At 36.1% G+C, this 16143-nt stretch overlaps 1 protein-coding gene across 1 annotated transcript in view; it reads left to right on the plus strand.

The window, feature by feature from the left end:
- LOC134258828 (receptor-type tyrosine-protein phosphatase alpha-like) overlaps positions 1-16143 on the plus strand; it is a 41245-nt gene that overhangs the window by 21312 nt on the left and 3790 nt on the right. Inside the window, exons 5-15 of the mRNA XM_062741411.1 lie at positions 2010-2147; positions 2526-2649; positions 2881-2942; positions 3629-3825; positions 4906-4993; positions 5168-5241; positions 5383-5419; positions 6144-6241; positions 6527-6655; positions 14119-14264; positions 14668-14803. Of these exons, the coding sequence (XP_062597395.1) occupies positions 2010-2147; positions 2526-2649; positions 2881-2942; positions 3629-3825; positions 4906-4993; positions 5168-5241; positions 5383-5419; positions 6144-6241; positions 6527-6655; positions 14119-14264; positions 14668-14803 (1229 nt within the window). The remainder of the gene's footprint in view (positions 1-2009; positions 2148-2525; positions 2650-2880; positions 2943-3628; positions 3826-4905; positions 4994-5167; positions 5242-5382; positions 5420-6143; positions 6242-6526; positions 6656-14118; positions 14265-14667; positions 14804-16143) is intronic.

The raw sequence follows: 16143 nt of genomic DNA on the forward strand, positions 1-16143 counted from the left end.
AGTTTGACCTACTTTTCAAAAACTTTAATCTTGGTCATGACTTTTGAATAATAAGAGATAGAGTTATAAACTTGTGTAATGCGTGTGTCAAGACCTTTCTAAATACATAATTATATAAATCATTTGATTAGATAGAAATTACATTGTAAAATTTGAAAACCAGCATGTCTCTTCATCAAGAAGAATTCAAAAAACGCCAAAAACAACGATGTGAAAGTTACTAAAACTTTTCACCCTTGACAGTTATTGTGAAAGCAGCGTAACTTACTTTTTAAAGTCTTTAAATTGTTCTCTTAACAGTAAAGCGCATATCACTGTGAAGTCTTTCTTAAAATCCAGAAAACAAAAAAGGACCAGGCACTTAATGTGTTTCTCCGACTCAAAAGTGTCAAAGTCTCAACAACTCAGAAACTCTTTGCTCTTTACATTTTTTTGTCAAAATTGTCTATCTACTCGATGCTCGCTATTTTTTTTTTTTTTTGCAAAGAGAACTATCTGATCATGAGAGTGTTGTCAATTTGAACGTTTGAATTGTACATCGAAAAGTGTACAGCTACATACTGATACTAGTGAACAACAGTATTGATAAAGTCTATATTTTTGAATGACCTCATAAAGCATATATGAACACATTTAACTTATGGCCACAAATTCAGAATAATTCTTGTAATAAATACATGTCTACTTTTTTTTATTGTTTGATACTTTAAATTTCGTGAAATATTAAAAGGAAAATATGGGTACAATGAAACATAATGACGAGAATATTTTGAGAAGTCAATGTCTTCTTTTAGTTATTTTTGTTGTTGTTGTTGTTGAATTGATGTGACGGACAATTAATTATATAATATATTGTCTATTTTGTACACTTAGAAGGTAAATGGAAACCTTACCGATTTCGTCAGTTTTACTTGGATGTATCAAATACATCAGCAGCTGTCTCCACCACATCAACACCACAGAGGGTTCGATGCTACAAAGATAACACTACATACCCAGCCACACCCTCTGCTGTGATTGACATTCCTTGTAAACAGACAGCACGATACGTCATCATAGAAACCACGTATGATGCTCGTGAAAACGATGCAGAGACTGGACCTATGCTAGAAATCTGTGAAATAGATATTTATGGTAACGGCATGCATACAGATATTACAAAAATGAGACATTATATGAACTATTTTAAGCAATCTATTTTTAATAAGTAAGCAAAATGATAATACGAATGCGCATGAATACAACCACTTTATCAAAAATAACTAAAGTGTCACTGAATATACTAAAAAGAGTAAATCTGAATTGTTACTCCCAATATTAGAATTAGAAGGTTCAAGCAGGGTGTCTGAGATCATTAAAATAGTATTAAATATCTAATAATTAAAATCAGTTTTGATGTTTTGTTGCGAATTCTATATGAACTTTAAAACTTAGTTTATAAACTTTATAAACTATTTATCTGCATAATATATCTCAGGATGCCGTACAGAATGTTTCGGGAACACTTGCTATGCAAATGGTGCATGCGACACGTGTGGTGGGGGTCACTGGGGACAAACCTGTCAATACAACTGCTCTTCGAATTGTTATATGGGATCTTGTGACAAATACAACGGATCCTGTAATCGTGGGTGTGAGCCTGGATTCTGGGGAGTTGATTGTACAGAGAGATGTAGTGAACGTTGTATGGATGCGATTTGTAGTTATAGCAATGGAACATGTATCAGAGGATGCAAAGCCAATTTTACAGGAACTATGTGTCAAAGTAAGAATGACCATTTTAAATAAAGAGCACCAATTGCAAAGGTTTCCTAAAGAAAATTTAACTAAATTTTGTTGATTTTGCAATCAAATTTTTTAATTGAGCAAACTTTTGCATTTTAACAACAACTAAGCCGGTTTCTCATTTTTGTAAACGATATAAAATTAACAACCAATAGTATCTTTGCATAAAAACTTTAAAGATCAATGTTAGGATTATCATTTCTTAAAAACCTTACTTTTGACAGGTTGTATACCGGCCCGTTACGGAGAGGACTGTGAGAAGCCCTGTAGCGTTAACTGTATTAACGGAACCTGTCATGGAAACAATGGAACATGTACCTTAGGTTGTGATGGAAATTACATTGACGCCAAATGCATGAAATGTAACCGTCATTAATTGTTTCATGTTAAATATTTTTCTCATTTTTTTTTCAACTCAGACGACTTAGTTAATAGAGAGATATGATTAGATTGGTTCTTTTGAAGCATATTTTGTGTGTGTTAGGTGTGAGTAAGGTTAGGGTGTTTAGAGGATCATGTGAAAGTTGTCTAAGAATGTTTGTGAGGGAGAATGAATGTGTGTAAAGAAGGCAATATATTAAATAATATATGGGTAAAAGTACCTAATTCTTCAATAAAGAGTGGAATTTTAGGTACATCAGTACATGTAATTCAAAGAAAAGTATAATATCTTCTGAAATACGAAATATGTTCAACGACAATATATAAGCGATTCAATACAATTATCTTTCTTTTTTTAGATTTGACGGCTCCGTTTAAAGATAATTATTCAATTTTGAGTTCCACGCAAATCATGTACATTGGTTCCGCTGTTAGTGCTGTTCTGCTATGTTTAGTTGTAGTAGTACTAGTCATTTACGTCAGGTAATCAATTTAAAATTAATTTTCCAACAAATGTATCACTCAAATATATTTTTGGCATTGTACTATCGATGGATTTCTTCATGCTGTTGGCTTCTGATTTCAGTAAGGATAAGAATTATTTATTTTCCAGGTACAATAAAGTACAGACGTTAAGTTAATAAAATTCATTCTTGAATGTATTTTATTTAAATTTTTTGTATTTCTCAACTTCTATGAACCATATTTTCACAGAGCAAGAAGAACAAGGCATCCTTATTCAGCATCTAAAGTTGTCTGTAAAAGAAACAATTACGGTAAATAATGGATTTTGTTAAATATATTACACAGTTCAAGAATTGTGCGAATTTCTGAGATCATCTGAAATTTTCTATTTAGGATAAATAATGTAATCTTTGTTAATTTCATCTTGCTTCTGTCATACAAATCTTAACCTGCCAATATCTTTACTTTTCCGGAGGATTAAATCAATTCCATCCAGCCTTGGCAAACAAATTCTTGTGCAATAGGGATTCATTTTTTTTATTTTACTGACGAACTATTTTCAAAGAAATATTATTGAACTTATTGGATTTTTTGAGAACAGATAATGTAGAAAAGACAAAACAGACGTAAGCACACAAGAAGATGTATTCTACTTTTTTTTAATAAAAAAAAAACTTTGCGTTGCATTGATATTTGATGAAAATGAAGGAAAAAAACTAACCTCAATCTTAAATTTATAAGATCAGATTTAGCAATTAACATAATATACACGTAATAACAAGCATGCATTTTAACAGAAAAAATCTTTTTAAATGCAATATTTAAAAAATCTTTTTGACTAGGTTTTGTTTACCTGATCAGATATCAAAGATATATAGATGTATCAGGTCTTCTCAAGATCATAACACAGAAAGGGGTCAAGAATAACAAGGGCTTTTGAGAAAAAATTATGGTAGTCTCATTATATCTATTTTATGTCAATGTCATGCGTATTTAGATCAGGTGACTTCCAGCATTGCTATCAATGTTGAGGACAGAGAGGATCCGGAAGAAGAGCCACAGATAGAGAATCCAGAGGAGGCCGTGTACTATAACGACTTAACTGTGGCCAAAGACATAGATGTTTCTGATCTTCTCAAGGTTATAACACAGAAAGGGGCCAATGATAACGAAGAATTTCTAAAAGAATTTAAGGTAGCGTTAAGCTTTACATTTATATCATAATTATATATCATATATTATTAATATAATGGTAAATTTTTAGTCTAAGGATTGAAGTCAAAAGGGAGCAAAATGTTTTTGCAAAAACGGAGAAAAATCGGAATTTTGCTGGCCCTAAAAGTTATTTTGACAAAATATATTGAAAGTTCTTTCTAGGTGAATGAACTTATACAAACTATGTTTTTTTATGTATCAGACTTTGAAGTTAACACAGAAAGGGTTTGTGTAAATGAATTTAGCAGTGCTATAAGGAGTAAATAATGAGCTATTTTTTCAACTGCAGAGGATTGTCTTATCGTATAATATAAATATATACATGGTTTACGTATTCTACGCACGAACTATCACTTCAACAAGCTATTCACAAACAAGTTGATGAAACAGAGTATTATATGGACAGTCTCTTTTCATCATTATAACAAATAACCAAGGAAGACGAAGGTCTAAAGGAAGCAAGGTACATTAAGTTTTACATGTAAGTCATAATTATATATGATATATTATTATTACAAAATGAAAGACGTTTTATTATTATTATTGTTTTGTAATTTATTCTCTTTGTCCGATCATGAAAAGGAGCAAAATGTTTTTGTAAAAAGATAGAGAGGCTGAATTTACCTTCAATGGAATGTAAAAGCTGAAGATAACAAAAGTGATCGATTTTTGTTTAAAAATTGTAAGCAACATAAATATGTAAAATATGTGTAAAACACGAATCCCTTGAAATACCAGAGGTTATCGATGGCATGCCTAGGAGGAGAAAGCATCCCTTGTTAACCGGTCACATCCGCCGTAATCCCTATTTGTTGATAGACGGAACTTACCGAAATCAAATTCAGTAAATAAATTCATTCAATGAAACAAGATGATTGGCTCTCCATTATGTATGATTATTTAATGAAAAGTACTTTTTCTCTTCCTCTGTATATTAAGCAGAAAAAAATGTGCATGGTTTTGATTGGAAGGATATATAACCGTTAAGGCTATTAGGCTTCTTATTTAATTAATAGACAAATCTAACAGTAAATTGTCGTATATTTTCCTTATTTTCAGTCACTTCCTTATGGAGAGAGATTTAATTGTTTAACGGCAAAACTGGAGGAAAACATGCTTAAGAACAGATTTAAAACGACATTTCCTTGTGAGTCTATTAACGAGCAGTCTCTTACTTTAATTTGCTGATTTTATTTGTGTACTTAGCAATGTACTTGTTCTTCCAAACTCAGTTTAATTAAGAAACGTTTTTAAAAAATTCTCCATTTATGTTTTGAAATTAAAAATTTATAATACATGTATATCCTATTTCTGTATTAAGACGACCACACCAGAGTAGTCTTAGAGGTTGGAGATGGCTTCACGTCTGATTACATTAACGCAAACTATATTGAAGTAAGCTGTTTTTAACAGTTCTAACATATTACTATAGAATATCTTGAAAGTGTAATTTTTAAGTTAATACATTATATGGTTGATAAAAAGCTGCTTATTTGTATTTTATTAATTAAATTCACATTTCGACTTTGTTTTTAGAATATTGATGGAAAACATGAATACATTGCATGCCAAGGTTAGAGAGTATTTTTGTTGTTGTTGTTTTTGTTCTATTTATTTATTATTTATTAATTCATCTTTATCAATAATGTTATATAAATTATTATATTTATCATATCTTTTGTTATATTATATGAAAATTGTTTTATTGATCGCTAAAATGACCTTAGTAACAAATATATCCTATCATATTTTGGGTGGGATGTTTCGTACCAATTGTTAGGCACTAATTTTTATATAAAATTTGACTATGGAAAAATCCTTCTACTTGATCAATACATTGTATATCCTGACCATAGATACATATTGTTTGTATATAATTTGAGATCACACACTATAATTTTAACCTTTCATTAACGAGCAGTAAATCATGAGATATATTTATTTTCGTTTCATTTTTTCGCCCATTGTTAGAAATCAAAGCCAATGAGCAGGGGGGCATGGAAGTACCTAGTAATCTCACTGCACATATTGTCTATATTCACAATGTCGTCCGCTGAAAAAATAAAAAACAAGTGCATATTGATACTAAGAAAAATATTTGCTCACCTCAACTGCACATACATATACTGTTGATCCTCAATGAGGATGGTTTTTGTAGTTTTTTTTAAAGCAATTCAAATGTAAACCAAATACTTTGAAATATAGTATTAATATTTTTGCATGAAAGTGTTTTAAGGACAAAAAATTGATAATGTGGAAAAAGTATACATCGACTGAAATGTTAGATATTTTTGCAGCTCCACGAGAAAATACTTTGGTAGACCATTGGAGAATGATTTGGCAGGAGCGTGTAGAATATATCGTCATGTTAACAAAACTGATAGAGGGACCAAAGGTTTGAGTAAAATAACTTTTTGAGAGACTCAAAAAATACATACATCTATAAACACTTTTCTTGTTTTAAATTTTATTATTAATTGATATAAATACTTAATTGTAACGTGACATTACATGTCAATTAATGTTATGTCACAAATGCATTTCATTGATGTACAGGTACGCGGGGTTTATGTTTTTATGCATTCTGTGATAAAAGAGTGGATAAAAAGTTTTAAATAGGTTTTTATAAGATGCTGCTTTATTTTTCATACTAAACATTAAATGAGGTCTCAATATAAAGGTCAAAAGTTGTCAGTATTGGCCAGAAGAAGATGAAGAACTGGACATTGGATCTTTCCATGTAAAGCTGTTAGATCAAAAAGTATACGCCTATTTTGTTATGAGAAGAATTAATGTTCAGAGAGAGGGAGTAAGTGTATCTTAATTTATCTTCCGCATGAACTTTTAATTTGTTTATTTAATGTAATGTAACGTGTTTTAGGTTCGATGATTTGGACCAGTATGAGAGATGTATAAAAATTATCAGAGTTACAAGAAAAATAATTACCAAAAATGATTTATAAACAACGAGTCAATATAAACATATATTCCTAGGGTTATCTATCCCTTCTATATAAAACAAATCAAAACCAATAGATTGTCGGACTGGACTCTGTCCTGAGTATCAGACCGGAGTATGGGTCTCAGGGACGTGTCTCTATACGGCTGTGTTCCTTGATCTGACACAGGCTGTAGCCAGGTACCAGAAAACACCGCTTATATTTAAATACAGTAAATATATCACTTTAAACCAAGCTAGTAAAACAATACAACACTGGGCAGTTGCATTAACACTGTTTAACTTTTTATTATCTCTACCACCGTACTTGCTCTTTTGACAGCCAAACAGAGAATGACCAACTACCTCGGATGCGCTCTTATATATACTCTAGCGCTACATCCGGACTAACCTCGGCATTCACCATATGTCTAATGATAAACCCCGATTATAACTGAATCCCGAGCCCGATCGACACATTAAGGCCGGTATACACGGTAAGATTTGTATTATAAGATTTGTATTATAATACAAAATCTTACTGTGTATACACTCTTAATACAGTGTATCATCAGATTTTTCGAATCTTATAAAACTGTATTAAGAATAGAGCAATGCTCTATTTCCAAATACAAATCTTAACTTACCTATCACTTTCAACCAATGAAATGTAATGACACTTGGGGTCATCCTATTTTTATCATTACTAAAAAGAGCACACGGTAAATAATAATCGTTGACTTTACAAGTAATGACATGGAAAAACTCGTGTCTGAATGGGAAGGAGAAAGGACTTGTGGAATATATCAAGCAGTGCATAGTACGATGATAGATACTGCTATCAGAGCCTCATCCTCCGTTTTTATTACTTTGACAGAGTGAGAAATATGGCGGTTGAAACACGTTGGAATACGTAGTTTATTTACAATCTGATAAGATATGTATTAGCGTGAGTACAGGAAAGTATTATAATACAAAAGTATTATAATACTTGTATTATACTACAAATCTCATCGTGTATACCGGCCTTTACCCTCGCCTCGATGCATCATGTGTCCCCACATGACAAATTAAAATGCAACTAAAAACTTTTTTCCCTTTATGTACTAACAGATGAGTGAACAAACATGAATGGGGTAAGCATGATGATTATTTATCACCTACCTGGTGATTATGAATCATTAACTAGCAAACATGAAAATTAGCAAACATGAAATTGAACTTAATGTTCAAAAATGTTCTCTGATGACTAATCACTATTTACATATCAAAAGTTTCTTCGCTTTCTCTAATGCGCTTGATTCTCTGTCCTTTCTCACTGTACTTAGTTACAGTCACCTCTTTTACCCGTCTCTGATATCCCTCTGTCTGAGTAACCTGATCAAGTTGGACTTGCCTTTCTTCTGGGTCAGGTAAAGTAAAAGTCGTCTGGACAGCTCTATCAACGCCCTTCTTCCGTACCAATTCCTTCTCTGGAATGATAACTTTCCTGGACGTTTGGACAGGACTTGGAGCTGTTCTCTTGCGGACAATTCGACCTGCGATTAAATCATCACTATTGGAAGAAGATGGTCCAGCCTCCATTTCCTTCTCGATTTCGATCGCATCTTCCCCAAGCTGAACTTCTGGATTCACATCCCAGTCACTATCGTCATTTTCGGCTACATCCTTTGATGACTGGGAAGGCGCATAGGATGTTTGGTCCGCATATGCTTCTGCAAGTACTCCTTTTTCTTGAAGGACACTTGGCATGTTCTACATACTAACATGCTACTGGCACAACTAACCACATGCTTTGTCCAAGCTTCTTTACTGTCCAATTCTACAAAACACACTGGGCATATCTCTTTTGCCTTTCTGGGTGTTAGCTTGGTGTTTACCATCTTTGTTCTGCAAAAATTAAATATTTTTTTAGAACAGCGCATACATAATTTTCTCAACAAATATCTAATACTCTGACATTAAACAACTATTATGCAGATATAACTACTATACAAGACAATAAATTTGAGGCTCGTCAGTAAATCAAACAGTTATATACATGATTTTCAATGCTTTACAATGCAATTTATTCAGGGACATAGTCCTTCATCCATGCTGGAGCCCGTCTATCTCGCTTTGGCTTAACATTTTCAGCTAACTCATCTGTGACTTCGATTTTTGACTGACTGTCATCGATAATCTCAGCCTCAAACTGATTATCTGGCAGTTATGTATTGACAGCTGTATCAGCATCCTGATGAATCTGTTCGCCTTCACCTCTCAGAACCTGTGATTTGCATGCTTTGAGGCGATCACAATGTACTACTTGCTCTTTTCCATTGCGACCACAGTTTGCTTTATACAAAACTTCTGATATTCTAGCCAATATCTTGAATGGTCCTCGCCAGTAAGACATGAACTTTGGCGAGCATCCGGCTTTTCGTTGAGGGAAGTATATGTAAACTAAATCCCCTTCTTTGAATTTCTCATATGACATTTTCATGTCATAGTATTGTTTCTGTCTAAACATTGCACCTTCCGCATGACGTCTGACAAAAGAATGTGCTCTCTCCATCCGATCTTTCAAGATCCATGCCCATTCATTCTTGGGAACTTCTTTCCAAGCGGTAGGTATCTCATACATGATATCTAGAGGTGTCGTAACCTCTCTACCTAGCATGAGCATGTTCGGACTGTAGACCGTGGATTCATGCTGAGATGACTTATATGCCATCATCACGTATGGAATGCTATCATCCCAGTCTCGGTGGTTTTCATCCACATAGGCACTTAGAATAGTGGCTAACCTTTTGTTGAAACGCTCCACCATACCATCAGACTGTGGATGGTATGGTGTGGTTCTTGTCTCCCGGATCTGGAGAAGTCCACTAACTTCGGTAAAAAGGAAACTCTCATACTGTCTTCCCTGGTCGGAATGTATGATATTCGGGCATCCAAATCTACAGATTACTTCGTTGGTGATGATCTTAGCTACCGTTTTTGCTTCCATATTTTGCACTGGAAACGCCTCAGTCCATTTGGTGAAGTAATCCGAGATGACTAAGATTTACCTGTTTCCGTTTTCTGTCTCAGGAAACTCACCTAGGATATCAGTAGCTACCCTTTCAAATGGAAATCCAACTTGTAGAGGCTGCATAGGGGCTCTTTTCGTTTTCTGAGGAGCTTTCCCTCTGGAACATATGTCGCAACCTGACACGTAGCTTCTCACATTACTCTGTAGACCTGGCCAATAATAGTTCTGCCTTATCATATGGAGTGTCTTTGTCACCCCTAAGTTAGCCGAGGTCTTTGCATCATGCATCTGCTCTAAAATAAGTCTTCTGTGGGACAAACGAACCACTATCTGATATGTGGTCATGTCACTATCTTCAATCTCCCACATTCTACACAGCAGGTTATCTTTAACTGTAAGCCTACTCCACTGAGCCCAAAGTGATTTCACAAAATATACTTCGGAAGATATATCACTAAACTCAGGACGTATCTCGTTTTGCAACCAAGACTTGACAAGTCTTAAATCCTTACATTTCTCTTGTATCGTAACCCAGTCACATTCTCCATTATTATACCCCCCGCTTGAAAAGCGGGAGGGTATATAGTAATCGGTATTTACGTCCGTCTGTACGTCCGTCCTTCCGTCTGTTACGCTTTGGGGAACCCATCTCTTATCCGCAACTCCTCCCATACCACTGAAGGAAATTTAATGAAACTTTCACAGAATCTTTATTACATATTGCCATTGTGCACCTCCTATTTTACTTTTTGATCTGACATATATTTTGGATTTTTCAGAGCAAAACATGGACACTGCCATTATATTCATATGGGAGGCGGGGGTATCATTTAGTGAGCTCATTGCTCAAGTACCTCTATTTTGCTTGAGCTTCGTCCTCTACCACTCTTGCATGATCTGCAGACATATCCATCTTGTCCCAGCCATCAAAATATCCACACTGGCTACAAGGTACTCTACTGAGTCCATCTGCATTCCCGTGCAGTTTTACAGCTCGATGCTCTATCTCCATGTCAGAAGTTGATATGACCTCGAGCCAACAAGCCAACTGACCCTCTGGATCTTTAAATCTGAGTAACCATTTTAGCGAGCTGTGATCAGTCCTGACTAAGAACTGTCCATACAAGAATGGTCGAAAATGCTTAATGAATGTAACCACAGCCAGAAGCAATATTTTCATTCTGACTTGCTGAAAACTTTGCTTGCGTATGCCACGACCCTCTCTTGGCCATTTTGAATCTGTGATAGAGCGGCGCCCATGGCATACTGACTTGCGTCCGTGTCTAGTATAAAAGGTTTTGTAAAGTCTGGATGCGTTAGAATCAGTGCAGAAGTCAACCGACTCTTAAGAAGATCAAACGCACTCTGGCACTCATCACTCCATTTAAATGGAGCATTTGCCTCCGTGAGTTTGAGCAGTTTGAGCGTAATTGGCTATAAACTTTCTATAGTAGCTAGAAAGACCAATAAATGATCTGACTTGTGTCTTGCTCACTGGTACAGGCCAATGCTTTACAATCTCAATCTTTTCAGGCTCAGTCTGAATTCCTTGTTCAGAGATTTTATGTCCCAAGTACTTAAATTTTTGAGCAAGCAAAGTACACTTCCTAGCTTTCAGCTTCAGTCCAGCTGCCAGAAGCTTCTCAAAGACCAACTCTAGGTTTTTCAGCATTTCGTCAAATGTCTTTCCGTATACGATGACATCGTCTAGGTATATAAGACATATCTGCCATTGTAAGCCAGCCAGTACAGACTCCATCAAGCGTTCGAACGTAGCTGGGGCGTTACAAAGCCCGAATGGCATGACATTAAACTCATACAGACCTTGACGAGTAACAAATGCTGTCTTAGCCTTATCCTGTGGCTTTAGCTCAACTTGCCAGTAACCAGCATTTAAGTCCAACGTACTAAACTACTTGGCACCACGCAGTTGAATTAGAGACTCGTCAATGCGAGGTAATGGGTATGCGTCTTTTGTTGTAACACTGTTTAAGCGCCTGTAGTCTACACAAAATCTTGTAGACCCATCTTTCTTCTTCACTAGTACAATTGATGAAGACCAAGGGCTTTGTGATGGTTCTATAATGCCTCTTTGTAACATGTCAGATACATGTTCTTTAACCTCCTCTTGCATGTGAAATGAGAGACGCTTAGGTGCCTGCTTAATAGGTGCATTTGTACCAGTCTCTGTTTTGTGCCTGACTTTAGCGGTTAGTCCAACGTCTTCGTCAGTCTTTGAAAACAGTGATGCAAACTTCAATAACAGACTTTCGGCTTTCTGTCTATCTTCCTTATCTAAATGACCAGTACTACTTTCATGAAGTTCTTTTAAATGCAATGGCATGTTACTATTCTCATCAAGAAGATCATTCGTCTCTGTCATCAAAGACACGACCTCATCGACTGAAGTTAATTTCCCTACAACAGTCCTGGGTACATGGTTCTACTATCATCTGAAATATTCATGATACGGATGGGAACCATGCCCTGTCTCCGGACAAGTGCTTTTGCAAGCAAGCACGAATCTGACTTAAGAAGTTTCTCAGCTGGCTCTATCAAACCAATTTTAGTTGGAAGAGTTCCATCCGAACTAGCACATATTTGTCCTTCCACCATCACTTCTGATCTAGGTGGTACAGAGATCCTATGTATAATGGCTACCTTATATGAGCTTGCTGACCCCTCAAGCTTAATAGGGTGCTCCATGCCTGAGATTGATATCTGATGCCTTTGCATGTCAATTATTGACTCATGCTTTACCAAGAAATCTACACCTAGTATTCCGTCTACCGGAATATCAGCTATAATCATCTCATGTTGCATCTCAGCATCATCCAACTTAAAATCCACTGGAACCTTCCCCAACACTTTAAGTGTAGTTCCGCTTGCAGTTAATACGTCTCTCTTGACTTCGGTCAATGCATTGTTTCCTGTCCTTGTAATATTTTCATAACATATTGTAGACAGCAAAGATACTGTAGCACCTGTATCGATCAACAAGTATGCATCCATTCCATGAATACGGACAGTAACATAAACCCCTCTCCCCTTATAGAGCTTACAGATCTAGAGTACTCATCCTCTGGCTTGTGATCTTTCTTTGGAACTGTACCAGACCTCTCATGTTGAACCTTCTTAGTATTGATCTCGTCCCTAAACTTGTTTTCATGCTCTTTCCTCAGCTTTCGGCAGTCTTTTCTCATATGCTTATCGGATCCACACTTGTAGCATTTCCTGGCTCGAATTTTATCGTCTGTATGTGTCGCTGGACGAGGCATACGTGTCTGACTTTGTGACTGAAACTTCCACTGTCTCAATTCCCTCATATCACGCTGTAATGAGCGCATGTTCTTTTCAACTGTTTCTATGAAATGATCGAGTTTCGAAGTCTTAGACGAGTCTTTAGTATTCTCACTCATCACCCTGACAGTATCTATGCGACGGCTCTCTGCTCTGTTGTATGCTTCTAGTTCTACAGCTCTCTGTATCGCATCATTCAGGTTCATGGGTCTCTTGCTTAATCTTGAGACGCATTTCAGAGTTGTGCAACCCATCTAAGAATTGTTCTGTAGCGAGAATTTCCCGGACGTCATTGGGAGCCGTTGGGTAGGCTAAATTTATGAGTCTTCTTATATCTTGATCCATCTCTGGCAAACTCTCAGACGCCTTTTGTCTTCTTTCTCTGAGCTGTGCTCTGTAAAGCTCTGTCTGGTTCAAAGGCGCAAACCTATCTTGGAGAGCCTTAACTAGTTTCTTGTAGTTCTGTCGTCCCTCTCTAGGCTGATTTCCTAATACTCCTTGTGCCTGGCCTCTAAGGGATGCAGCCAAGTATAGTCCCTTCTCAGTCTCTGTCCATTCATTCAAAAGGCATACCGATTCGAAGTGAGACAGATAATCATTCCACAAACCAGATCCATCATATGTAGCGGGCTTCACAAAATTTCTGGATCGAGCGTGTCTAGGGTTTGTATGCGTCCTTGGCTTGGGAGCACGTATGGGAACTCGATCAGTAGATACAGAACCCTCCTTATCATCCGTACATGTACATACCTCATCACTGATAGATCCACCCACACTATCTCTCCGTCTCTCATTCGGGGTACTGGTACTGATGACTGGTCCGTGTCTCGAGACTCCAGGAGTTTGTGTACCATGAGAATTTCTACTCATTACAGAGTCATGTATCTCTCTATTGAGACCAACTATTTCTCTCTCCAAATAATCAACATCAGCTTGTATACCTGACATTCTTAGACAAGTGACAAAATGATAGCAATGGAACTACATGTATAACCTTAGATAAGATGCATTTATGTAGGTCAATGGGTCAAGGACAGTTGTACAGTTTCACTACACGGAATGGCCGGACCACGGGACGCCCGATCCCATAGATCTGCTGACCTTCCTACGTCACTTCCGACATCAAATAGAACCATCACCACATCCTATCATTGTGCATTGCAGGTAAAAGTTTGAAATATACAACTAGAAAGTGTTTGTGGGTAAAAGGTACATTGCAGGTAAAAGGTACAATGCAGGTTTTAAAAAGTTGATATTGAAATATAAAATATCTTAAAGTTTCTGTAAATACTTTGTTTGTCGGTATCTTTCGTAAATTTTATAATAGGATAATTTTTTACGGAGATATTTTTTTTTGTTATCCTGGCACCATTCAGCATTCTTATTGCCAAAAATATTCATTCATATAATATAAAATTTTAAATTTTGTCATTTATACATTCAACACTACTTTTTCCCAAATTAATCGTTTTTTGTTTTTTATTCACGGTTTGATTAACAGCACAGAACGGAAAGACTGAATTTCTTTATAATCTTCTCCTGATGATTATTTATTTTTTGGTTTTAGTGCGGGGATAGGTAGGACTGGTACATTCCTAGCCCTGGACGTTTTATCTAGATATGGTAAAATAAAGGGGAGAATCAACGTCGTGGAGTTTGTGAAGGCCATGCGCAGAAACAGAATGACAATGGTACAAAATAGTGTAAGTTTCAACCTTTTCCGTTTTTTATCTATTCATTTTTAGATTGTTTTACATTCTATTGTATTTGTCAGATTCCCCGTTTGTTTTCAATTTGTAACGATAAAAATGTAACTGTACCCAGTGGCGGATTTAAGGTGGGGCGCACCCGGCGCCCCCCCCCCCTAAAATTGTCAAAGTTAGCGTAAATCAAATATGTCTACTTGGTAGAACTCATTTTTACCCTTCAAAATCTCTAGAATCCAGGAGCTTCCGGGGGCTTCGCCCCCTGGGCCCCCACCAGGGCTTTGGTAGACCTCATTTTAACCCTTCAAAATCTCTAGAATCCAGGAGCTTCCGGGGGCTTCGCCCCCTGGGCCCCCACCAGGGCTTTGCCCTGGACCCACTGGGGGCCTCACGGCGGCCCCCAGACCCCTTGCCTAATTTTGGCGCCCCCCCCTAACTCCAAATCCTGGATCCGCGCCTGGTACCGCATACAATGTTTCCGACAAAAAGATGTTTGAATTACTTGTGAAGATAATGAATAATAATTTAGTTCAAAAATACACTGAAACAACACAATGTAAAGTCAGCGAAAACACAGATCTCTGAAAACAAAGATTGCATCGGGTACCAAGAAGGACTTAGCATCTCTGACTACCGACTGTACACTCATTGAACAAATCAAACATATAGAGATAACAAAGTTAACAAAGTCCATAAAACAAATTAATGCAAAATAGGAGCAGAGCAAACACAGGCCTCTAAAACATCAGAGGTGGTACTAGCATATATCAGGTCTATCGTATTATCAAGTACCATGGGGGAGTGAGCATCCCTTAAAATACTTACATTTCAAATGAAAGAAAATATTATCAATATTTTATTATTTATTGAACTTAGCCTTCAAATCACTTTATCCGTTTTTTTTAAATATATCATTCGAGTGCTAATAATTTCTTCAATGAATGATCGTCTGTACCAACCAATAAAAATTCAATTTAGCTTAAAAATGATTTCACAGCATATTTAATTGACCTATTTTGTAGTATTTCGTAACATTGATTGAAATAGCTTCAAATATTTATCAACAAGGTTCAATTTGCATTAACTAAACCTTCTGTCTCAATTAAGTATTTTACATGAACACTGTACTGTAAATCACTTTTTATTCGCGAGAACTTTATTTTCGCGTAATTACGCGAGAGGGTGTGCTCGCGAAAATTTCACTCTCGCGTAAAATCATATTTCTTATGATTATATAAAGCAATGACCTCAATTCGTGAAAATTTTGTTTTGCTAATAAAGAGTCAATTACAATCTCGCGAAAATAAGGTGTCGCGAAAATTTAGTGATCTACAGTA

This window comes from Saccostrea cucullata, unplaced genomic scaffold (assembly GCF_032062105.1).
Source record: "Saccostrea cucullata isolate Sc308-1 unplaced genomic scaffold, CSIRO_AGI_Scuc_v1 ctg932, whole genome shotgun sequence".
Taxonomy (NCBI): domain Eukaryota; kingdom Metazoa; phylum Mollusca; class Bivalvia; order Ostreida; family Ostreidae; genus Saccostrea; species Saccostrea cuccullata.